Consider the following 25,346-nt stretch of genomic DNA (forward strand, 5'->3'; position numbering starts at 1 on the left):
TATGTTCTGTGCCAAGAGGTCTCACACATCTGTAATGGTTTGTACCCAGCAGAGATGGTACTTGTCATCTGTAGTGCAAATTGCCTTCATTGAAGGCCTTGGATCAGAGTTTTAGAAGTACTACTTCAGGGATGATGATATTTACCTTTCTTCACGCTCTGTATTACCTTTAACTGTTAAAGTTTAACGTATTAGATGTAAAGCATACCTCCCACACTGAGCGCAGAGCTTTATTCCTGGGTACTACCCATATCAGCATATCCCCACCAGAGCTCCCTGCCAGCGTTAGCACTTAAATACATGAGGCAGCATCTATGGAGAGGAATAAAGGGTTGATGTTTCAGGCCTTCACTGGGAAGGGTGCAGAAGCCAGAATAAGAGTGTGAGGGAGGGGGGAAGTAGTACGGACTGAAAGGTGAGGGGGATGAAGTGAGAAGCTGGGAAGGTGACAGGTAGAAGAGGTAAAGGGCTGAAGAAGGAGGAATCAGGGAGGAGAGGACAGTGGACCGTGGGAGAAAGGGAAGGAGGAGGGTGACCAGACCTTCTGGCTTCTTTTCCCCCTTTCAGTCCTGATGAAGGGTCTCGACCCAAAACATCAACTCTTTATTCCCCTCCATAGATGCTGCCTGACCTGCTGAGTTCCTCCAGCACTTTGTACACGTTGCTCTGGATTTCCCACATCAGCAGAGACCTGCTCATATGTTAGTAGCTCGATTCTCAGAACCACACATGAACCGTAGACTCTTGGTGGCTCCATCAGACAAGAGCTGTGAATTGAGGTGGACAGAGGTCACGGTGAGAAATTTGTGTCCACTTTGTATCCAGTGACAGAGAAACAATATTGTTAATTAAATTGTTTGCTGTCAGGATTTAAGTCTCTTTATTACGGATACTATTTCTTTAACTGTAAATGTAGTAATTAATGCTTATTAATATTCCAACGAGTAATTTAATAATTTGCATTTCATTACTTCATGATGTCTAACATAATTTACATATGTAAATGTATAATCTGCTGTGTTGTAAAAGCAAATTACCCAGATTTACAAATTGAATAACTGTCTACTGTTTCTGAATCAGTCTGTAATCCTCTCAATCTGTTGCCTTCTCTAGGTAGGATCTTGGGTTGGTTTCACTATAATGACACAGTGTCTTCCAGGTAGGGCAGGTTTCACATTCCTGATTGAAAGGAAATTAATAACGAAGTCTAACCAAGACATCTACCTAATTCTTATCTAACATTTTCTTCCTGTTGTCTTTCAGTTGGACTGTTCACCCTAATAGGTTTCTTTCAGATGACAGTCTGGGCAAAAGGGAAGCATCACATGTATCTGAAGGAGTTTAAGGATTATCCCACTCTACGCATGCCAATAATTCCTTTCCTGCTGTAATGTAGCAAACTGGATGCCACAGAGTCCGCGCGGCAGACGTTCTTATCCTTGTTGCTGTGCTGACGTACTGTCGCTGTGCCTTCAGCACATGCCAACATTCAATATTGTTTTGTGAATTGAAACCCCACAAAATTATATTATTGAATCAAACCTCTGGCTGTGGTGAACTGTCCCAAATCATGAGCATTGCTGGCGGATTATTATATTACTCCTTGCCAACGCATTATAATCTACACCCTGTTTTCTAACATTAACTGTGCAGTTCTAATGCTTAGGCACATCTCACTCTGTGCACTGGCCTGTTTGATATTTTACTGTCGGCTAAAGGCAAAGAGCTTTGCTGTTGTAAAGATTTTGTTTCTAAGTAAACACAAATGCAAACAGTGGGTCGGTGTCGTGTGCATTATTTTGCAGATCTTTATTAATGCAGTTTATTTCTGATCAGAATGCTTAGCTGAAATGTTTTCTGCTCTCTTAAGATTAATAAGTTCCAAGAGAAGGAAGCAATGGGCTGCCTTAGGGCAGGGGTGCACAAACTTGCCGCTTACAGTGGGTGGGGGGTTACGATATACTTAAAAACGTGGCCAACACTTGCCATGCTCCTGCGTAAAGTTCACATCAAACAGTGTACAAACAGATATGCAGAGTCCCATCAAACAGTGTACTTGTCTCATTTGATAAAACTCCCATTTAATTCTGCTCTGCTCAGAGACCGGAGTGAAAAACGTTCTGCAGGAGGAACTCAGCGGGTTGAGGAGCAACTGTGGGGGCGAAGGGATATTCGATATTTCAGACTGAGACGCTGCATCTGTTTGATTTTTGCTCCGGTTCCAGTACCTTATGTCTCCAGGGTCACACACTCAGGAACAAATCCTAAACAGAGAGTAGAGGTTTGTTTGGGAGTTACCATACCTGGGGCTCTGGTGAGTCATCACATATTCTGGAGGTAGAAACCTCCTTTAATGTCTCTACCCTAGTGGTCACTGACTACACATATACCACCTGCCCTAGCCATTCTGGTGTTCCAGGTCTTCACCCAGGTGCCCGTTCATTCATTATCCATTCCTTCCGCATACCTACTCTCCAGTGCCTGCCTTGTCAGATGCCAACCTGCCAACCTCCTCTCCAACGCTTTCCTTCAGACCTGGGCTGTGGTGAAATAGTGGGTGCTAGAACGTGAGTCTGGGAGCTGCCTGTGTGTTAAGGTTTGAGCATTGCTGGTCTATTGCTTCCCTGGTAACAAATGTGACAAAACTGTGTGCATGATGTAAAAAAGATCTGCATTTGTATAGTACCTGTCACACTCTTGGGACGTCACCAAGCACTGTACATTTCATGAAGTACTTTTGAAAGAATCACTATGGTAATTCAGGAAACGTGGCAGCGGCTTAGAAAGCTCCTCCAACAGCAGCAGGATAATAATCTGAGAATTCATCTAAGTGGTGTTGGTTGAGGGATACCTGTAGACCAGCCTACCAACGCTAACCCTGATCCATGCTGTATGAAGTTGCCATGCAGAATTTCAGAGGGTGTCCTATTTTATAATCTGTTTAATTCCGTTGTGAGTAGTATACGTAATTCAGAGTGTTGGCTGTATAATTCATACTGCAGGGTGTACAACACTCAGACCTTTATTCCACCTGTCTCATGAGGTGACCCCAGGGTGATTCAGACCTTTATTCTACCTGTCTCAGACCCCAGGGTGATGGCCATGATTTGCGGAGTATTAACTGAAGCCACTCTCATTTCTTTGATCAGAAGTTTCAGACCCTATCCCTCAGGGCTGCTGTGGCTAGCTCTCACATAAAGATCAAAACTATTGCATTATACCTGAGCTAGTGCATTATACCCATACTTGCTGTGGGAAGGAGAGATTAATGAAAGGACTGTCTCTTCCTTTTCCCCGCAGTTTTCGAGCCACTGTAGGAAGGAGCTTAACCACACTGAGTGCATAAATTGCTGATCGGTATTTATAAATTGCTAGTGAGGGAGTAGAGTGTGTTGGGCAATCAGCATCCAGTCATGGGTATTTGCACTGAACGTATCAGATAGACTTGAAAGTTTTTCAAATACCAGATGTTGGTCTGGATAACATACAGTATTTACCAGCAGCATATCACCGCTTATGTTTCTGATTGTTCAGCAATTTTGAGCAAAACTCCTTAAAGGACAATCTCATACAAGTACTGACTTCGCATTTTCAGGTGCTTGGGTACATAATAACTCTGACACTTAATAGAAGGACATATTAGCAGTGTTCCATGTCCAGGTAAACGGTACGACATCACAACATTTCTCCAGAGTGCTCAGTTTTATTTCTCCCCACAAGGGCAGTGAGATCGTCTTTCTCTGTGTGCCATGTGGCTCTGTGTTTCTTTGTGTGTGTGTGTGTGTGTGTGTGTAGGCAGATACAAGTCTCTGTGTATCTGTGCTAGCTTCTGTATTTGTGTTTTTCCCTCAGTGTGAGTGCATTTTGCTGTGTCTGTCCTTAAACATGTGTGTCTCCTAAGGGTGCTGTGGTAAACCATATATATATGTTCTAACTGGGTTACCTGTCTGGATACGCCCCTCTGCTGACTGCCCCTGGGGCTCCTCCCACAGACCCCTGAATAAAGGCGATTGTGCCATTACTCCTCCTCCTCAGTCCAGGGGCAGACACTCAGCATGCTGGAGGTCACATTTTACTGCGAATAAAAGCCTTTCAGTACTTACTCTACTTCCAGTCTTTTGGAGCTATTGATAGTGCATCAGGCGCATATCGGGAGTGCACCTTAAAGTAAACATTGAGGGTGACATGGTAACGTAGCGGCTAGCGTAACCCTTTACAATGGCACTGATTGAGGTTCAATTCCTGCCACTGTCTGTAAGGAGTATCTTCTCCCTGTGACGGCGTGGTTTTCTTCGGGTTTTCACTCATTTTTTCACTCATTCCAAAGACGTACACATCAGTAAGCTGTGGGCATGCTGTGTTGGTGTCGGAAGCAGGGTGGCACTTGCAGGCTGCCCCCAGCAGATCCTTGGACTCAGTCATTGATGCATTCCTCTGTATGTATTGGTGTGTGTGTGTGTGTGTGTGTGTGTGTGTGTGTGTGTGTGTGTGTGTGTTTCTGCATGTCTCTGCTTCTCCACATCCGTGTGTCTGTTTCTGTCTACATGCGAGGTGACTGGGGAATGGGTGGGAGAAACATTTTTATGTGGCAGGGGGATCTTTCTGAGTCTGAGAAGCTTGGATCCTGTACCTGCTTGCTACAATTGAGAGTATCAGGTCATCGCCAATGTGGTTGAAGTTAGAATTTTATTTGTAATTTTATGGTGTCAGATCTACTATATTTTGACTCATTCTAATTATCACTAAAAACCTAAAAAATAACAAATCACATTTTAGTAGAGAGTATGATCTTTAGAGTTTCACTAGCTGCAAAAGATTTATTGGACTGAGGTTAGGCCCCTGTCAGTCAGGGTCTTACAGTGCAGAATTCTGCAGACAAACACTCCCATAGATACACATGTCCTTTGTGGCACCACTAATTATGGGAACAGGCTTTAATTCTGAGAAACCTATCAAGGTAGGACTGTGGAGGAAGAATTTACCTATCATGGCTGTAACATAGTCATAAACCTGTTTTTAATATAAAAGAAATAGATTTGCATTTCTATGGTGTCTTTTATGCCCCTTTTTACAACCAATCTAGTGTGTTGAAACATAGGAAATGGCAGCCAATTGTTCATTCGTCCGTTGTGTGCTGTGTTGTATGACAAGGGCAATCATGGCCTTTCCATGACCATGATTGTTCGTGGCAAATTTTTCGACGGAAGTGGTTTGCCATTGCCGCCTTCTGGGCAGTGTCTTTACAAGATGGATGATCCCAGCCATTATCAGTCCTCTTCAGACATTGTCGGCCTGGTGTCAGTGGTGGCATAACCAGGACTTGTGAAAGGCACCAGCTCCTGATATGACCATTCACCATCTGCTCCCATGGCTTTATGTGACCTGGACTGGGGGCTAAGCGGGTGCTACAGCTTGCCCAAGGGTGACCTACAGGTTAGTGGAGGGAAGGAGGGCCTTAAACCTCCTTTGGAAGAGACGTATCTCCACTCCACCGCCAATACAAAGATTATAAATGAGAACAGAAAGTACTTAGCAGGGCAGTTGTAGCATCTATTGAGGAAGAAATAGTGATAGCATTTCAGATTCCCAAAATTTTCTGTTTGAGTTTCAGTTTCCCAGCATTTGTGGTTTTTTTTTTTGGGAGGGATTCTTAATGTAATGTGCAGAGGAAATCTAACCCCCCCTCCAAGTTATTTTTATTTACATTCAGTCTGACAGTATGTTAAGCCTATCTTAAAGTATTAGATATTAAATTTCCACTTTTAACAATACTGAATAACATGTAATGTTGTTAACAGGCTTTTAATACATTTAGGTGCACAAGCTCTACACTAGGTGGCCTCTGTAATAGGTACATCTGTACACCTGCTTGTTAATGCAAATGTCTAATCAGCCAATCATGGAGCAGCAACTCAACGCATTGAAGTATACAGGTACGATCAAGAGGTTCAGTTATTGTTCAGACTAAACATCAGAATGAGGAAGAAATGTGGTCTAAGCGACTTTGAGCATGGAATGGTTGTGGTGCCAGACAGGGTGGTTTGAGTATCTCAGAAACTGCTGACCTCCTGGGATTTTTATGCACTACAATCTCCAGAGTTTACAAAGAATAGTGCAAAAAACAAAAAAAAAACTGGCTAACATGTGTTATGGCTAACATGAGAGGGCACAGTTTTAAGGTGCTTGGAAGTAGGTACAGAGGCGATGTCAGGGGTAAGTTGTTATGCAGAGAGTGGTGAGTGCGTGGAATGGGTTGCTGGTGACGGTGGTGGAGGCGGATGCAATAGGGTCTTTTAAGAGACTCTTGGACAGGTACATGGAGCTTAGAAAAATAGAGGCCTATGGGTAACCCTGGGTAATTTCTAAGGTAAGCACATGTTCAGCACAGCATTGTGGGCCGAAGGGCCTGTATTGTGCTGTAAGTTTTCTATGTTTCTAAACATCTGTGGGTGAAAATGCCTTTTTAATGAGAGAGGTCAGAGGAGAATGGCCAGACTGGTTCAAGCTGACTGGAAGGTGACAGTAACTCAAATAACCATGCATTACAACAGTGGTGTGCAGAAGAGCATCTCTGAATGCACAGCACGTCGAACCTTGAAGTGGACGGGCTACAGCAGTGAAAGACCATGAACATACATTCAGTGGCCACTTCATAGGTACATCCTGTGCCTAAAGAAGTGGCCAGAGTGTGTGATCTGACCGTGACACTGCAATAGCCATGTGCAATTTATAGCAATTGTACTTAGCCGGAGGTGGACCTTCCTTTGGGATTAGAAGTACAAGATACTGAGGTTGGTAGCTCACTATTCAGCAAGTCACAAAACTTGGCATCCAAGTTTTGCAGCTCCTGGTAGTTGCAACCACATTGGTAATGTAGAGTTCTCACGTGTTGGGGTCTCTCTTACTGAGACCACCAGTGGAGAGGTATCAGAGTCAGAACCTTTGCGATTCAGTGCGATCTGATCACCGTGGCAGCCTTGGCACTTCCTCAAGACTTCTTCTCCAGGTTCCTCTGGGTGGAATCAGAGCTGGGAGAGGTTTCAACCGGAGCCGGTGTTACTTTCACCTCCCGCCTGGCCCCAGCTGCACGTGGGTGGAGAGCCAGACTTTCTTCCTCGGCTGTCTGCTGTTTGGCAAAGTTCACAAACACCTGGGCAGGGGTAAATCAAGCATAAACTGTCAGGGTGTGGCAAACAACCAATGCAAACAAGTACAGGAGCCTCCAGGTGTTAAACTTACATTGTCCTTACCTGACCAATAATTTGCATTTATCAAAACAAGAGATTCTGCAGATGCTGTAAATCCACAGGAACTCAATGGCATCTGTGGAGAGCAATGACCAGCCTATGGTTTTGGGACCAGACCCTTACACATTACCTTTAATGTGAGAGGGTGGGGGGGGGGGGATGTCCCAATGAGCATTAAGTAAAGTTGATGCTGAATCACAGAGGTGATTCATAGAGATGTCAGTCAGAATGTTGTGTTTCAAGTAGGGGTGATGGAGGAGGGTGTCCAAAGGGAAAGCAGGGAAAAGTGGAGAAGATCTCATGGTGGGAACTCAGGAAACTAGTCTGCAGCACATACATAGGGAGAGGAAGGGCCCAGAGAGACCTCAGGAGAAGCCGTTGAGATGGAGTCGGCTCTGCGGACAAAAAAACAAAAGAACGTGCAAATGTAGGAAATCCGAAACAGAAACAGAAAACGCTGGAAGTGAAGAAAAGAGTTAATGTTTTGTAAAGGTCTGAGCTTGGTAGGTGCAAGGCAATCTGAGGCATATGGCGCATTGACAAGAATTCGGAATGGGAGGCGTAGCTGGGCTGGGGGCAGACTTTATCGGAACGGGCATGGCTGAGGGAAGAATGGGAGCTGCAGCAGGATAAGAATGGACCCAGAGACTCTTGGGTGAACTAAAGCTCAAGAGGAGGAATTAGAAGGCTAAGCAGAAAAGCACGAGGCTAATCAAGCATGGCAATAAATGAAGCACGAGCAAAGGTTTCGGCCACAGGGAAGCTATGAGCCTGTGGTACATGATGCTTCTTCCTGGGAATATGAAGGTGGAGACAGGAAGGTTTTGTGATGGGTGATATGAGATTGGAAACAGCTCCACAATTGGAAGGTTGTTCAAATGGCCCTTCATTATTTATTTATTTAAAAATACACCGCATCAACAGGCCCTTCCTATCCAATGAGTCTGTGTAACCAATTAACCTACATGGTCATGGGGAGAACGTATAAAAACTTATTACATACAGTAGTGGAATTGAACCTCGATCACTGGCGCAATACTAGAGTTATTTTAACTGCTACACTACCGTGCCCCGTTCTCATTCTGAGAGGGTGCTGAGGAGGAGCAAGACTTTGGTTTAAGCTGATGGAAGTGACAATTTGGTTGGAAGATCGTGCAGTGGTCTTCCTAATGTAGAGCTTGGGGTGAGCTATGTAACAAGTAAGTAACTTGTCTGAATGGAAGCATTGCAAGGTTGAGAACTGTGGTTTGGACATGCAGCACGTGGGATGCTGCATGGTAAATGAAGTCACCAGGAAGCAGCATGTGGTTGACAGAAAGCAAGAGTCAAAGACGCATCTTTGGACAGTTCAAAGTTCACCAAGGAGAACTGAGGGAAATCCAATAAACCAATAGAGACACCCGTACTCAACTCATCAAATAGACAACATGGGATTTTCTCCATTGAGAGAATGCACCGTCCTTAGGGTCCACTTGTAACTGCGCATCACAGTAAGAAACTGTTGGATGCTGTTACTGTTGTGAAACTGCACATGAGGTCTCCCAGAAAGGAGGTAGGTTTAGTTTGGTGGTAATTCAGTAGAATTCATTACCATGGAGGTTTGTTGACGTCAAGTCAATTGATGTATTTAAGATGTAGTTTGATTGGTCCTTGATTGATGAGGGGGGTTATTATGGGGAGAACGTTGAAAAACAAATCAGCCATATTTGAATGGCGGGACAATAATGGTTAGTTGATGATTAGTTCTGGCGAAGGGTCTCAGTCTGAAATGTTGACTGTTTATTCTCCTCCATTGATACTGCTGTCTTGCTAAGTTCCTCCAGCATTTAGTGTGTGTGTTGCACAAGATTCCCGGCACATGCAGAATCTCTTGTGTTGACAATTAATTTACAAGAAGCGGAATGATTCATCTGTGGAAATGATTACCTGGTCTAAAGTTGTTTGGGAGACTGAATATTCATCTATTCTCAGCTGCTCCTTGTTGGACATCAGTAACTGGAAGATTTTGGCTAATGATGATGAAGACAGCTGGTACTGGATGGTGTTGTGATGCTTCTCTATTTGCAGACTGTCGGGAAAGTTGCTCTTGATAAAAGTTTCTACGGCATTCAGGTCAGGTGAAGCTCCGGGAGTACTACTTCTAATCTTCAGCGTCACCACGTAACCGTCTCCAAACCTATTAAGCACAAAGTGAATCGGCAGTATACATTATAATTACTTTCCTAATTGTACAGACTCATTCTTGATCAACGAATGACATGTTACTCTTTAAGGAAATGTCAAAGAATCCTACAGAACAGTCTGTCCCTTTGGCACGCAATGTTATACCAGTCTATATAAACCTACTCTGCTGTCAATCTAACCCCTCACTCTATTTTTCATATATCCAAGTGCCTACCTGGGATTCTTTTATATGCCCCGATGTATCTGCCACGACCATGACCCCAGGCAGAGCATTCCATTAGTCTCTTTGTGACAAATAAGCCTACCTCTGACATCTCCCCTATAATTTCCTTCACTGACCTTAAAAGGATGTCCTCTGCTGTTGGCCATTGCCCTCCTGGGAAAAAAAGGTTCAGGCTGTCCACTCCATCTATTCCTCTTATCATATTTTACAACCCATCAAGTCACCTCTCATCTTCTGTCACTCCAAAGAGAAAAATGCGAGCTCACTGAACCTTTACACATAAGGCATATTGTCTAATCCAGTCAGCATCCTGGTAAATCTGCTCTGCACTCTCTCTAAAGTTTCCACATTCTTCCTATAATAAGGCAGCCAGAACTGAACACAGTTCTCTAAGTGTGGCCTACCCATAACTTTATTGAGCTGCAGTATAACCTCACAGCTCTTGAACTCAATCCCCTGACTAATGGAAGCCAGCACACACTAAACACGTTCTTAACCACCCTATCAACTTGCGACTTTGCTGTGGCTTTGAGGGATCTGTGTACATGGACCCCAAGATCCTTCTGTTCCTCCACACTGCTAAGAATCTTGCCATTAACCTTGTACTCCACCTTCGTTCAATCTTCCAAATTGGATCACTTCACACTTTTCCAGATTGAACTGCATCTGCCACTTCTCCGCCCATCCCGTCTGTATTCTGTTATGATCTATGACAACCTTCTACAACATCCACAACACTGCCAACTTTCATGTCATCTGCAAACTGACTGAACCACCCTTCCACTTCCTCATCGCAGTCATTTATAAAAGTCACAAAGATCAGGGGTCCCAGACTAGATCCTTACGGAACACCACTAGACACAGGCCTCCAGGCGGAATACTCTCCATTTATTTTCAGCCTCTGTCTTCTGTGGACAGGTTAATTCCAAACCCACACAGCCAAGTCCTCATGACATGGGAACACCTGTGGAGACTGCAACAAGAACTACATCGGCCAGATAGAACATCAACTCTCAATTCCTTTACGGGAACACAAACTGGCGGTATGGAGACATGATCCATTGTCAGTGATCTCAGTACATGAAGACCAAGAAGGACACCACTTTAACTGGGACACCGCGGAGGTTCTGTCGCAGGTAAGCATGAAACAGGCACGAGAATTTTTAGAAGTGTGGTTCTCTTCTGATAACTCCGTAAATAAACATATCGAAATAGACACCATCCACGAACCCCTAAGAGCCAAAGAAACACGAGCCAATAGAATTCACGGGCAACTGAAGGTGTAGCCAATCAGGACTGAGGCAAGTGAATGAGGGCCTGTATAAATGTGAGAGCTCCCAGAGAGGAACACCAACAACTGCACACCGAGAATGTCACCTCAGTTGGTGATGAAATGTCTGCAGCTAATTGCCAAACTCAGCGAACAGGGCAATATCAAATGGGGAACCTTGTCAAATGCTTTGCTACAGGGGTGTTAAACTACCGGCCCGCAAAGGGGTCCAATCTGGCCCGCAGGATGATTTGGGAAAAAAAAAGTACATTCTCGACCATTTATTATGTATCCGTACGGCAGCTGCTCTCTCTCTTGCCACTGTGCCGGCAGCTTGTTGTGTGTGCTTAGAAAACAATAGGTGGCAGTTAACCACCCGCTGTGCATAAGCACCTACCACCCTGCACTGAAGACCACTAGGGCCCCATTTGTGTCGTCAGACACAGTATAAACACACAAAGTACTCAGGTAAGTAACAGCTGTAGCAAGGCTGACACTATTTGCTGCTGTGGTTCAAAATGCTTTCAGGAAAAAAGAAAAGTTGACGTCGATTCACCAAAAGTCAAGAGACTCATGATGGAGCTGTCAAGGCCAGCTATATTATTGCCAACAAAATAGCTGCTGCGTCGAAGCCATACTCAGAGGGGGAATTCATCAAAGCATGCTGATGGCGGCTGAGCTGGTGTGCCCTCAGAAGACACAGGCTTTTGGTAATATCAGCTTGTCAAGAAATACTGTGGCAGAGAATCGGGGACCTTGCAGGAAATTTGAACAGTCAACTAAAAGACAAAGTGAAGTCATTTATTGCCTTCTCTATTGCAATTGATGAGAGCACCGACGTGACTGATGTAGCTCAACTGGGAATATTTATTTGTGGAGATGGTGCCCATGACAAACACCACAACGGCGAATGACATTTTCTCCAGCCTCATCGAGGCCTTGAACAGACTGGGTGTTGACTGGAGTCACCCTGTTAGGTGTTGTTGCGAAACTCAGAGAGAAAGTTCAGACAGAGAATCCACAGCAGGAATTCTGGAATTTTCAATGTATTATACACCAAGAGACGTTATGTAGCAGGAGCCTGAAAATGGACAATGTTATGGACGTAGTAATCAAAACAGTTAATTTTATTAGAGCCAAGGGACTCAACCATCGGCAATTTGACACTCTTTTGTCCGAAAGTAATACTGGACACGGCCTACCCTACCACACTGAAGTCCGCTGGTTGAGCAGAGGAGTTGCACTCAAATGTTTTTTTCAATTACGTGCGGAAATTGGACTATTCATGAACGAGAAAGGGAAGCCAGTGGCAGGGTTGGATGACCCAGACTGGCTTCATGATCGTGCATTTTTGGTGGATATAACAGAGCCCTTAAATCTGCCTAATGTTAACATGCAAGGCCACAACAAACTTGTTACGGAATACTACCACAGCATTCGTGCCTTTCGAATTAAATTAGACCTATGGAAGATGCAACTATCCCAGAACAGCCCAGCTCACTTCCCCTCTTTGCAGTCTGTGCATGTCGCTCATGGGAATAATGACAACACGGACAGGTAAAAGGACAAAATATCACGGCTGAAATGTGAGTTTCAGTATCGTTTCCAGTCTTCACTCAGCTCGAGAAGGAATTCTCACTATTTTGCTCGCCGTTTGCTGTCAATGCAGCATCAGATGTGCCGGAGGAACTCCAAATGGAACTAACTGAAATTCAGGTAACTCAGCTTTGAAATATAAATTTGAGACTGTGGGTCTGGACTCATTCTATCAATACCTGGGACCGATGTACCCCAAGATGACAGACTTTGCCTCAAAGATCCTTTGCACGTTCGGGACAACATATCTCTGTGAGCAGGCGTTCTCCACAATGAACATTAACAAATCCAAACTGCACTCACAGCTGACACACAGACATCTAAATGACATTATGAAAATCACAACTGCCCAGAAACTGGTCCCTGATGTTGACAGGCTGGTTAAAGCCAAGAAATGTCACGAGTCTGGAAGCAGCAAATGAAAAATGAGTGACTCTGTTCAATGCACTGCAACATGTAAGCAAAATGCATTATGAAATATTGAAATATTGTGATTCATTCACTTTCTGACTATTCTATTATTGTAAATGTGATCACTTCAATAAAAATTAGAGAATAACCATGTTCATTGCCTGAGTTTGATTGCTGGAAGCAGGCTAATAAAAATTAGGTGCAGTTGTGTAGCCTACATTTACAATTTGTTTTGTTAGGTCTACATTTGTGTCTGCTAATGTTCGATTTCAAATGGTTTATTAATGGAAAGGGTGTGGCTCCCAAAACAATCAGCCAAAATAGCATCGTTTTTGCTCTCTCTCATCACAACTTTCTTGTAGCCTACAACTGTAAGTTAATACCAATCATAAAAATAATGCTTGCTAGGCAATCTCCTTCATAAGAAACAATATTCATAAAGTGAAACACTTTGTAGTTATAGCAGGGACTGAGACACATGAGAGCAGGTTGAAAAAACGAAGGCAACGAAAGCTGTGGGAGCACTTGCGCGTGCACAGCTGATCCGGCCCACATGAAGTCGCATTTTGCCCAATCCGGCCCGTGACCTAAAATGAGTTTGACACCCCTGCTTTACTAAAAGTCCATGTACACCACATCCACCGCCCTACTTTCATCCATTTGTTTTGTCACTTCCTCAAAAAGCTCAGTTAGGCTATTGAGGCATTATCTGCCCTTCACAAAACCACATTGACTATCCCTAATTAGACTATGCCTCTCCCAATACTTGTAAAACCTTTCCCTAAGAATCCATTCCAATGGTTTTCCCACCACTGATGTAAGACTCACAGGTATGTAAATCCCAAGACTTGGGTTAATCCCATTACCTTTCCTGAATAGTATAACATTTTCCATCCTCCAGTCCTCTGGTACCACGCTAGTGGCCAGGGAGGATGCAGATTTCATGCTGAGTAAACCAACAGATGGAACATAAAACAGTCAATTTTCCTAGTTCTAACTTTTTCAGGTTGATGGGTTTCGAGAATTGACTGAGCCTCGTGATTCAGTGAAATGTACCAGGTTATTCCAGCACTACTGGAACATCAACCACTCTCTTCTACAAATAATTCCAAGTGCTGGACATCCAAAATGCTTTCTTGTCCTGCCAAAGACATTGAAAAGTTTTACATCTGTCATGTAAAAAGACATATTTTACTCTTCAGTCCAAGATTTAAGAGTATGCAAAATTGGGCACAGACTCATTAAGATGAATTTGGACAACTTCAGTAGTCTGGAATCCTAGACTGAATACATGTAGATTCAACCAGGTAGCAACACAACCGGGGAAGACACCAGGAATCTGGACCTACTTATACTTCAGGTGCTGTATGGAGCCAAGACACTTGAACTGGCCGTTCACCATGATGGCTAATCGCGTGCAGAGTGCTTCACATTCTTCCATGCTGTAAGCGAGCAGAGAATTCGGTCACCTCTAGATAACTAGCGCAAAGCGATTTGCTTAACCAATGAGTAAAGCTATTACAACGACCCAGGTTCGGTTCTGTCACTGTCTGGAAGGAGTTTGTGTGTTCTCCCCGTGATCGTGTCGGTTTTCTCCGGGCTCTCTCACTTTTCAAAGATGTACGGGTTAGTAGGTTAATTGGTCACATGACGTAATTGGGTGGTGCAGACTCAATGGGCTGGAAGGGCCTTTTACTGTGCTGTATCTCTAAATAAGTGAAGTCGAGTTGACAAGGCATTTTAGATTTTAATGCCTAGGCAGCTAAAGACATGGATACCAGTTGTGCAGCAGTGAAATTCAGTGTGAACTAGGATTGATCGTTCATTATGTGCCGTGTCGTATAACGTGGGCGATCATGGCCTTTCCATGATTGTTCTTGGCAAATTTTTCTACAGAAATGGTTTGCCTTTGCCTTCTTCTGGACAGTGTCTTTACAAGACATGTGACCCCAGCCATTATCAATACCCTTCAGAGATTGTCTGCCTGGTGTCTGTGGTGGCATAACCAGGACTTGTGATAGGCCCCAGCTCCTGATATGACCATTCACCATCTGCTCCCATGGCTTTATGTGACCTGGACTGGGGGCTAAGCGGGTGCTACAGCTTGCCCAAGGGTGACCTGCAGGCTAGCGGAGGGAAGGAGGGCCTTACAACTCCCTTGCTAGAGAAAAACCTCCACCCCACCACCCCGAACTAGGTTAAAGGTCGCAGAGTTTACTGTGCTGTATCACTAAGTAGATAAATAAATGGTTACCAAGTAACCTAGTCACCTGTGTGAGGTCAACACCACAGCTCTTCCTTCTCGGATAATGTCAAGGAGACAGTTCCAGAGGAATCGTCGAGTCTTTGGATCCATCCCAGTAGTTGGCTCATCCTAATGGAATACATAAATACCTTAGAAACACTAACCATGATGCAGACACCTTTTGATGATTACCTGATCGGGAAAGAATGGAGGAATAACTGGCTGATTGTTATAAAAGTCAATTTGCCCAAGGTGGTTGCTAGCACCAAATCAAAGTTGAATTTGAAATTGATGATTTTCTTTCCCAAGCCTTGTTCTTCATTATGAACACAGTACATACTCCCTGCTATATCCCCCTCCTGGGATTCAGTTCTACTGAAGTTTACAAACTTCTATCCTTCGCTCTTATGCCAGCTGGTGGTGCAGTGGCAGTTGCGCCGGTCTTCAAGCGATTGGCCCCAGGTTCACATCTTGCACGCGTTCCATCCGTACTGGGTTGACGTCGAGTTAGCAACTCGGCCTCATAAAAAACAGACAAAAAAGAAAGGGCAAAAAAAATGCTGCTCCTTAGCACCACAAGTCGTGGAGAGGAACAACACATCCTTTTCTCTCAACTGGTTGAGATTCTGGCAAATCCATGTTTGCTGCCCACTCCTATCTACCAAAACAAGGTGTTGATGTTGAACTTTCCCCTTGACTTATTGCCAAGGGGTGATGGAGTCCCAGAAACAGTAGCCCCCCCGCCCAGGAGACTAACCCAATGACAATGCAGGAACAACAGGAACTGCCCCTGTGCTAAATGGAGTGCAACTTGGATTTGTGTGTGTTCCCAGAGCATTGTTGCTCCAGCCCTTTGAAGAGATACAAGATGCTCTGAAGCACACCTTTACATCTGCACTAGCAACAAGAGCATGTACCACTAGGCTCAAGGACTGCTTCTATCCTGCTGTTATAGGAATATCAAATGTTTCCCTAATATGATAAGAGGGCATTGATTGTGTGGATAGTCAGAGGCTTTTTCCCAGGGCTGGAATGGCTGGCACGAGAGGACACAGCTTTAAGGTGCTTCGGAGTAGGTACAGAGGAGATGTCAGGGTTAATTTTTTTACTCAGAGAGCGGTGGGTGCGTGGAATGGGATGCTGGCGACGGTGGTGGAGGTGGATATGCTAGGATCCTTTAAGAGACTCCTGGAGAGGTATATGGAGCTTAGAAAAATAGAGGGCTATGGGTAACCCTAGGTAATTTCTAAGGTAAGGACATGTTTGGCACAGCTTTGTGGGCCAAAGGGCCTGTATTGTGCTGTAGATTTTCTATGTTTCTATGACTCTTGAACTCACAATCTTCCTCGTTATGGCCTTGCACCAATCTTGACCTGTGCTGTACTTTCCCGGCGCCCTCAGTTATTGTTTTACCAAGTACTAGCTTAATGCACTGTTGCATTCAATTGATCTGAGTGAACAGTAAGCAAGACAAGTTTTTCATTGTATGTGTGACAATTATAAACCAGTTTACTGGTTTACTTATAATTATACCAGTCTTGTTTCTCTCAGATACGTTATTGGGAATATTCTATTTCTCTCAATAGGAGAGATTCCGAATGTCTGACAATCTGACTCTGAGGACGGTAAAGTTTTATTACATTCTACTCAGATATTTTAACAGAGATGGAAGTATATATTACGCAAACAACAAGAATTCTGCAGGTGCTGGAAATTCAAGCAACACACATCAAAGTTGCTGGTGAACGTAGCAGGCCAAGCAGCATCTCTCTAGGAAGAGGTACAGTCGACGTTTCAAGCCGAGACCCTGACGAAGGGTCTCGGCCTGAAACGTCGACTGTACCTCTTCCTAGAAGTATATGTTACATAGTTTTCTTAAGGATTTTAAAGTGGTAACATCTTTTTCAATCCACGGCCTCCTCTACTGTCAAGATGAAGCCACCCACAGGTTGGAGGAACAACACCTTATATTCCGTCTGGGTAGCCTCCAACCTGATGGCATGAATATTGATTTCTCTAACTTCTGTTAATGCCCCTCTGCCCCTTCTTACCCGATCCCATATTTATTTATTTATTATTCCCTCCCTTTTTTTTCTCTCTCCGTCCCTCTCATAATCACTCCTTGCCTGCTCTCCATCTCCCTCTGGGCTCCCCTCCCCCTTTCTTTCTCCCTAGGCCTCCCTTCCCATGATCCTCCCCCTTCTTCAGCTCTGTGTCCCTTTTGCCAATCAATTTTCCAGCTCTTAGCTTCATCTCTCCCCCTCCTCCTATCATTTCAGATCCCCCCTTCCCCCTCTCAAATCTCTTACTATCGCTTCTTTCAGTTAATCCTGATGAAGAGTCTCGGCCCGAAACGTTGACTGTACTTCTTCCTAGAGATGCTGCCTGGCCTGCTGCATTCCACCAGCATTTTGTGTGTGTTACATCTTTTTCTTTATGGTCCAATTCCCATCTTGCAACTCAACACACAGGAGGTCCTAGATTCCAAGTCTAAGACAGTAGATGCCATTATTGCCTTCATTCAGAGAGTTTTTTCTCCACTAGTGGAAAGAGATAATCAGCCAGGTTCCCATCGACAGGTGTCTGCCTTATCCATTCTCTGTTCCACACCTTCCCCCAGCCCAGTCCTGACCCTACGCCAACCCCACCCCATGCCGAATTACATTCACATTCCACCCCTACACCTCATGTCCCACCCAACGCACATCCATCTACCTCTTCTTCACTCCTCCTCCTCAACGAGCCCAAGTCCACCAACAGCACCTATCTTTCAATTAAAATTAAATTCAGCTCATGCAGGTTACTGGAAGTACAATTTCATGCTTTAATACCCACTCTCTGGGTGCACTACCGAGGGAGAGCTGCTCTGTCAGAGTCGCACCTTTCAGGTGAGATGTTAAACTGAGGCTCAGCCTTCCCTTCCAGATGAATGTAACAGATCCCACAGCACTCTTTCAAAGAACAGCAGAGATGCGCCCGGCTAACATCCCGTGGATAAGCAGATTATATAGTCATCATCAGATTTCTGCTTGTAGAAGTTCTTTAGCTAGAGGGTGGTGAATCTGTGGAATTCATTGCCACAGATGGCTGTGGAAGCAAAGTCATTGGGTCTATTTGAAGTGGTGGTTGGTAGATTCTTGGTTAGTCAGGGTGTCAAAGGCTACGGAGAAGGCAGGAGAATGGGGTTGAGGGGGATAGTAAATCAGCCATGATGGAATGGCCGAGCAGACTCAATGGGCCAAATGGCCTCCTTCTGTTCCTATGACTTGTGGTCTTATGGGGTTTGCTGTGTATAGGTTGGCAATGATGTTCCAACACCATGAACTCTTTAAATGTACCTCTGATGTTGTGGGGATCTTTAAGACATACTGAGATTGCGAAGGGCACTATTTAAACAGAATTTTTTGCACTGAGTTGTTAACCGGACAGTTTAATTCTGGTGCCAGTCCCAAATGTCAGAATGTAAAAAGCCTCAGAGTTTCCTACCAGCAGTACCACCGGAGGGCAGCCGATGAGGGCAATGGCCGTGGAGAGTTTGCGTTTGTTGCCTCCGCTGTATGTCCCAGCTGTCTGATCCGCATACTCGGTGAGATCCAGTTTCTCAATTGCCCAGTTGGCCACCTAGAATCAGATTGACAGAAACAGAGCACCTTACATACAGGGCTGCAGGCAGGCGATCCTGCTCTGAGAAACGCAGGCGTGTCCTTGCTCAAGCCCGAAGGCTTGTCCCTTCGGTAGTGTGAACGTCACATTCTATTCACTGGAGCCTGCTGTTGTGCATGTGTGTGCATTCAGTCAGCACTGTTATATACATGCAGCTTGTTTAAGTTTAAGAATAAAAGATACATCTTAATCATTGTTTCTTTTGGAAGAAATGCATCGACAGATTGTGGAGTGAGGAGCAAACAGATTGCTGGAAGAACACTCAGGGGGTCAAACAGCATCCGTAAGAGGAAGAGAACTATCAATATTTCAGTTGGAACTGTGCATCGGGACCATGTGGGTCCTCATGTAGGGTTTCAACCTGAAAAGTTTCTGATTGGTCCCTCATAAGAACATCAGTTGTGGTAAAGCGTTCCAGACCTGAAATGTTGACTGTTTTTCTTTCCGCAGATGCTGCCTGATTTGCTGAGTTTTTCCAGCATCCAGATTGGGATTCAGATGTACATCACAACACACAGTGAAATGCCTAACAACCAACCAACACAGTCCACGCGTGTCGCCACATATTCCGTTGCCAACAATGTTTTGTTTTTATTTCAATATAACTCACACTTTCCTTGAGTAAACAACTATGAGATCCACAATCTGCTGAGGGCCAGGTCAGTGGCATTCAGGCTTTGTGACCAAGCAAAATACAAGGGGTCTCGGTATGATCTCTAGAAAGCCATTTTATCTGCAAAGTGGCAATTCTGGACCAAACTTGAATCACTGAAGGATACTCAACATAGATAGCAGGGCTTGAATACAATCCCCTCATATAAAATAAAATCAAGCGACGTAGACGACAATAAGGCTTCACTCCCAGATGAGCTCAATGCCTTTTATGCTACCTTTGATCATCAAATCATTGAGGCACCTTCACAAACTCTTAGAGCCCCTGATGACCCTGTGATTTCAGTCTCCGAGGCTGACAAGGGAGTATCCTTCATGAGGGTGAACCCACAGAAAGCATCAGGCCCAGATGGGATACCAGAGTACTAAAGACCTGTGCTGATCAATGGGCTGGGGGTTCGCTAATATTCTTAACCTCTCACTTTGGCAGTCTGAGATACCCACCTACTTCAGGTAGGCTTCAATTTATACTGGTGCTTAAGAAAACCAGCCTGAATGACTATCATCCATTATGATGAAATGCTCTGGGAAGTTGCTGATGAACCAAGTCAACACCTGCTTGAGAAGAGACTTGGATCTGCTCCAGCTGGCCAACCATCACAACAGGTCACCAGCAGGTGCCACTTCATTGGCTCTTCACTCAACCCTTGAACATCTGGACAGTGAAGATGGATACATCAGGATGATCTTCATTTACTACAGCTCAGCATTCAATACTATCATCCCCTCAAAGCTAAGCGATAAGCTTCAAGATCTTGGCCTCAATACTTCCTGTGCACCTGGATCCTTGATTTCCTCACTTGCAGACCCCATTTAGTTAGTATCAGCAATATCTCCTCACAATCACCATCAGCACAGGTACACCACGAGATTGTGTGCTTAGCCTCCCTGATCTACTTGGTTTATACAATGACTGGAGGGCTAAGCACAGCTCCAATTCCATATTTAAATTTGATGATCACATCAATGTCATTGGCTGAATTAAAGGTGGTGATGAATCAGTATATAGGAGGGAGATTGAAAATCTGGTTGACTGGTGCCACTATAACAACCTCACGTTCAATGTCAGCAAGACCGAGGAACTGATTTTTGATTTCAGGAGGAGGAAATCAGAGGTCCATGAGTCAGTTCTCACTGAGGTGATCAGAAGTGGAGAGGATCAGCAGCATTAAATTCCTTGGTGTTATCATTTCAGAGGATCTGTCCTGGGTCAGATTATGAAGTGCCATTATGAAGAAAGCACAGCAGCACCTCTGCTTTCTTAGAAATTGAGGAAGATCTGGCATGTCATCTAAAACTTTGACAAACTTCTATAGATGTGTGGTGGAGAGTATATTGACTGGTTGCATCATGGCCTGGTGTGGAAACACCAATGCCCATGAACGTAAAAGCCTACAAAAGGTAGTGGATATGGCCCAGTCCATCACAGGTAGTGCCCTCCTCACCATTTTTTATATTTATATTTGCACAGTTTGTTGTCTTTTGCACATTGTTTGTCCATCCTGTTGGAGCAGACTTTCATTCTACCGTGTTTCTTGTATTTACTGTGCATGCCCACAAGAAAATGAATCTCAGGGTTGTATATGGTGATGTACAGTAACTGTACTCTGATAATAAATTTGCTCTGAACTTTAAACAGAGCTGACGTGCATTGAGATTAATTTACAACCCCGTTAGCCTGTCCCATCCTCTCCTTCAGCCTGTAGTGTATCAAGCCATTATTCCTACATTGCACCAGTGGCCCTTCCACAGCTGCCATAAGCTGTACAATAGTATTCACTGGGAAAATTACCTGGTCGATCTCATCTTCCGGAACACCGCGCAGGCGAGCGTAGAGCAAGAGATGTTCGCGGCCTGTGAGGAGGTCGTCGATTGCATCACACTGAGGGCAATATCCCATGTTCTGGTGAACGTCTTCAATGTGGGTGAGAATACTGAGAGCAAGGGTCACAAAACAGCGACAGAGTTCAATGAACCAGCAAGGTTTAGGATTGTTAGCAAAGTTATTAAAGGCAGCATATTTTGTTCTTCTAAATTCATTCAGAACAGCCTACTTAATGACAGACACTAGGAAGTTTCTACAAATGGACTGTGGAGAGCATTCTAACTGGTTTCATCACCGTCTGGTTTGGAGGTATCAAATCGTAGGATCGGAAAAAGCTACAGTGGGTTGTAAACTCAGCCAGCTCCATCATGGGCACCAGCCTCTTCACCATTGTTTCTTTCAAATATCCATGCCTCAAAAAGAGGAATCTAGCATTAAGGACTCCCACCACCATAATCTGCTTTTATCTCATTACTGCCATTGGGAAGGACATGCAGGAGTCTGATGATGCTTACTCAGCATTTTAGGAACACCTTTTTCCTCTCTGCCATCAGATTTTCAAATGACCGATGAATCCGTGAACACTACATCACTCTTTTTACCACACATATCAAAGTTGCTGGTGAACGCAGCAGGCCAGGCAGCATCTCTAGGAAGAGGTACAGTCGACGTTTCGGGCCGACACCCTTCGTCACTCTTCTTGCTCTCTTTTTTTCACTACTTATTTAATTATTTTTACATACATAGTATTTCTCTTTATAATTTATAGTATATCTTATAAATTGCACTGCACTGCTGCCATAAAATAACAAATTTTGTGTCTTATGTCATTGATAAATCCGATTCTGCTTAATTTCCAAAAGGGTGGTATTGGTTAAGACAATGCTTTACAGTACCAGTGACCCAGGTTCAATTCCTTCTGGGAGTTTGTATGTTCTCCCCATAACCGTGTGGGTTTCCTCCCACAGTCCAAAGACATACCAGTTGGAAGGCTAATTGGTCATTGTAAATTGTCCCGTGATTAGGCTCAGGTTAGATTGGGGTCGCCGGGTGGCGCAGCTTGAGGGGCCGGTAATGAGTGTTCCGCGCTGTATCTCAATAAATAAAAGAAAATAAAAGCATCTAGGAGTGCGTAGAAATGTACCTGTAGCCCGCTATCGAAGCATCACCCGATGTGGGATGTATGTCACCGGTCAGTACTTTGAAGGTGGTTGTTTTTCCAGCACCATTGACACCCAGGAGCCCAAAGCACTAAAGTCCAGCGGAAAGAATAATGAACAAATGCAATGACTAGTTTGTGAACGTGTGCAATTAGCTTTAAATATTCATGTGGAGTTTGAAACATACCTCTCCGGGACGAACACCTACACTGATCCTATCAACAGCCGGTTGGGATTTCCCTGCGTAATACTGTGGGAACAGAATTCAACCTTAGTTACTTTCTAACGTAAATCCCCTTTAATAAGCTGACTGGGTTCCACCCACCTTGGTCAGTTCCTTTATTTTCAGTATGTCATACTTGACTTTGGTCTGAATCCTTTCACGCTCCTTCGCCACATCATCATCTTCTTCAATGGCAGGCAAGTTGCTGAGAGTTATTGGCCTGTATCAAAAAGGAAGACATTCAAATGGGGGTGATGGCTACAACCATCAATGCCTGGTGGGCCTGGTCATGCTGCTTGGGGAATATTTTCTGGTATGTATAGTGGGTGTGTATGAGCGAACCCTGACCCCTGCTTGTTGTCTCAACACTCACCATGGACAGCAGAGCTGACAGTTTGCCAAACTGAGCGCTGACAGGAAGATCAACAGGTTGGAATGTTGGCATTGAGTAGATGAACAAACCAGTAGATAAGGCAAAGGAGACGCAAGTAAATTCAGATGACATGCAAAGTGGACTAATAGCAAACCTGCTGCATGTTTTGCGCTAATTTTCTTTTCCTTTGTGCTGCTGTGGTATTACAGTTTCTCCTTGCCAATGTCTATTTCTGAACCTACATTAGCTTTTGGTTCCTCAGCACTTCTAAACTATAATTCTCAAATATGTAATTAAATCCCACATTAGCCTATTTCCTCCCAAACTCTATTCTTTCATCCAGGGAACTGCATTCCTTCAAATCCGGAGGGAACTCCCCACAATTTCATTCCTCCATTGGCAACTATTCCACCAACTGCCCCCAGACCTCCCTAAAATCATCTTCCCTCCTCTCCTTCCTAAAACTCACCTCCAGCCCTTCTAAAATATACATGGTGGGACTAGCATCCATATTTTTTGCAATAAGTCTCCAGGAAGATGAGCAACCAACTACACGATGCTTTTATTGTTAAAGTGTCACAGTTTTCAGGGGTTTCATATTATTTGTTCCTTGGTTTCAGTAATCACTAGCATAAGAAGGCGATAGAAACATTGTAAAAGTCCAACTACCTTGTGAATGAATGTAAGAATTATGAATGAAGTTGTTAGCAACCTGCTCCCTGGTGTTAAGAATATCATGGAATGATCTGATGAAGATTCACCAGATGGACCACTTCTGACCTGATTACGCAGGGTCAAATTAGAAAGTTCACTCTGTTTCTTTCTCCACAGCTGCTGTCTGACCTGCAAGGTATTTCATCAAGTTCCGTTTTCACTTCAGATTTTGCCTTTGAGTTTTAAGTTGATTTCAGGAATGAATGGGTTGCCTAATTTGAGAAGGTTGAGCAGGTTAGAATTTAGAGGAATTGAAAGGGTATTACACTGAACAGGTGTTTCCCCTCATGGAGGAATTTATAATTAGAGGAATGTAGCTCAGAACAATGGGACATCCATTTGAGACAGAGATGAGGAGGAATTTCTTCTTCAGGATCTTTAAGATTCTGTGCCTGAGAGAGCTATGGAGGTGGAGTCACTGAATTCTCTCAAGGCTGAGATAGGCAGATCTTTGGACTTGAAAGAATCAACGTTTTGGGGAACAAGCAGGAAGATGGAGTTGGTCATCAAGCCTGGACCAGCCATGATCTCACTGAAAGGCAGAGCCGGTCAGACTGACCTACATCTGCTCCAAATGCCACAACTGTTGCAGGGTGACAGATAATTACTGCACTGAGCAGTTGATTAATGGAATTCCCATCACTCTAGCAAATTTCTACAGACGTACCATGGAGAGTCCCTGCCTGGCAGGATGGCGCAGGGTTGCAGACGTTGTGGACTCAGCCATCTCTTTCACATGCACAACACTACCTCACTTCGTGGACATCTTCAGAAGGCAGCCTCCATCACCATTGGGTCATGACCGCTTCTCGTTACCACCACTGGAGAGGAGGTACCGGAGCCTGAAGACATACACTCAATGTCTTAGGAACAGATTTTTCCCCTCCGCCATCAGATTTCTGAACAGCTCGTGGCCACTTTGCTATTCCTCTTTTGTATTCTTATTTGCTTTTCTAACTTACAGTAATTTTTATATCAACCAGAAAACAGCAAATTTCATGACACATGTCAATGACAATAAACCTGATTCTGATTAACTTTTGTTGAAACAAAACTCATAAATCCTACCAAAAGGAAATCAGTTGCCTGAAGAAGTGAAATATTAAGGGAGACAGGGGGGAAGTGCTGAAGGCTGCACTGTGTTTCAGGTTAAGTAGAAGACCGAGGAAGGAATTGCTCCTTTGGGGAAAGCGACGTACGTACAAGTGGCTGAGGAAAAAGCGGTGTTGGAAGAGGAGGTTCAGAGCGAAGTACACGACTCCCTCGATCGCCATAGCTGTAAGGTTCTTGCCGATGAACTCCCAGTGGAATGGGTTAAAATAAAAATCTTCACCTACAAAACAAAATTCAGCACATTAACTAGTTGCCTCATGACTATCTCCAGAATGAGAACAATTCTAATTTTGTATCCAAAAATAGATATTGATTAATAATTAATTCATTGGGTATATTTAAGGCAAAGGTTGATAGATTCTTGATTAGTCAGGGCATGAAGGGATACAGGGAGAAGGCAGAAGATTGGGGCTGAGAGGGAAAATGG

The 25,346-nt window shown here is 44.1% G+C and overlaps 2 protein-coding genes across 5 annotated transcripts in view; one reads left to right on the forward strand and one right to left on the reverse strand.

Moving 5' to 3' along the window:
- Positions 1–1,715, forward strand: part of LOC140206272 (very-long-chain enoyl-CoA reductase-like) — a 112,683-nt gene extending 110,968 nt beyond the window's left edge. For both annotated transcript variants that reach the window (XM_072274602.1, XM_072274601.1), the window contains 2 exons: positions 1,114–1,159; positions 1,264–1,715. In XM_072274602.1, the coding sequence (XP_072130703.1) occupies positions 1,114–1,159; positions 1,264–1,391 (174 nt within the window). In that variant the 3' untranslated portion in view covers positions 1,392–1,715. The remainder of the gene's footprint in view (positions 1–1,113; positions 1,160–1,263) is intronic.
- A 2,740-nt stretch (positions 1,716–4,455) lies between these two features.
- The window catches only part of abca4b (ATP-binding cassette, sub-family A (ABC1), member 4b), a 173,075-nt gene continuing 152,184 nt past the window's right edge, over positions 4,456–25,346 (reverse strand). For all 3 annotated transcript variants that reach the window (XM_072273476.1, XM_072273475.1, XM_072273477.1), the window contains 10 exons: positions 25,010–25,139; positions 22,822–22,939; positions 22,684–22,746; positions 22,481–22,587; positions 21,304–21,445; positions 18,663–18,797; positions 15,202–15,305; positions 14,281–14,373; positions 9,174–9,423; positions 4,456–7,150 (listed from right to left, as the gene is read on the reverse strand). In XM_072273476.1, the coding sequence (XP_072129577.1) occupies positions 6,989–7,150; positions 9,174–9,423; positions 14,281–14,373; positions 15,202–15,305; positions 18,663–18,797; positions 21,304–21,445; positions 22,481–22,587; positions 22,684–22,746; positions 22,822–22,939; positions 25,010–25,139 (1,304 nt within the window). In that variant the 3' untranslated portion in view covers positions 4,456–6,988. The remainder of the gene's footprint in view (positions 7,151–9,173; positions 9,424–14,280; positions 14,374–15,201; positions 15,306–18,662; positions 18,798–21,303; positions 21,446–22,480; positions 22,588–22,683; positions 22,747–22,821; positions 22,940–25,009; positions 25,140–25,346) is intronic.

This window comes from Mobula birostris, chromosome 12 (genome assembly GCF_030028105.1).
Source record: "Mobula birostris isolate sMobBir1 chromosome 12, sMobBir1.hap1, whole genome shotgun sequence".
Taxonomy (NCBI): Eukaryota; Metazoa; Chordata; class Chondrichthyes; order Myliobatiformes; family Myliobatidae; genus Mobula; species Mobula birostris.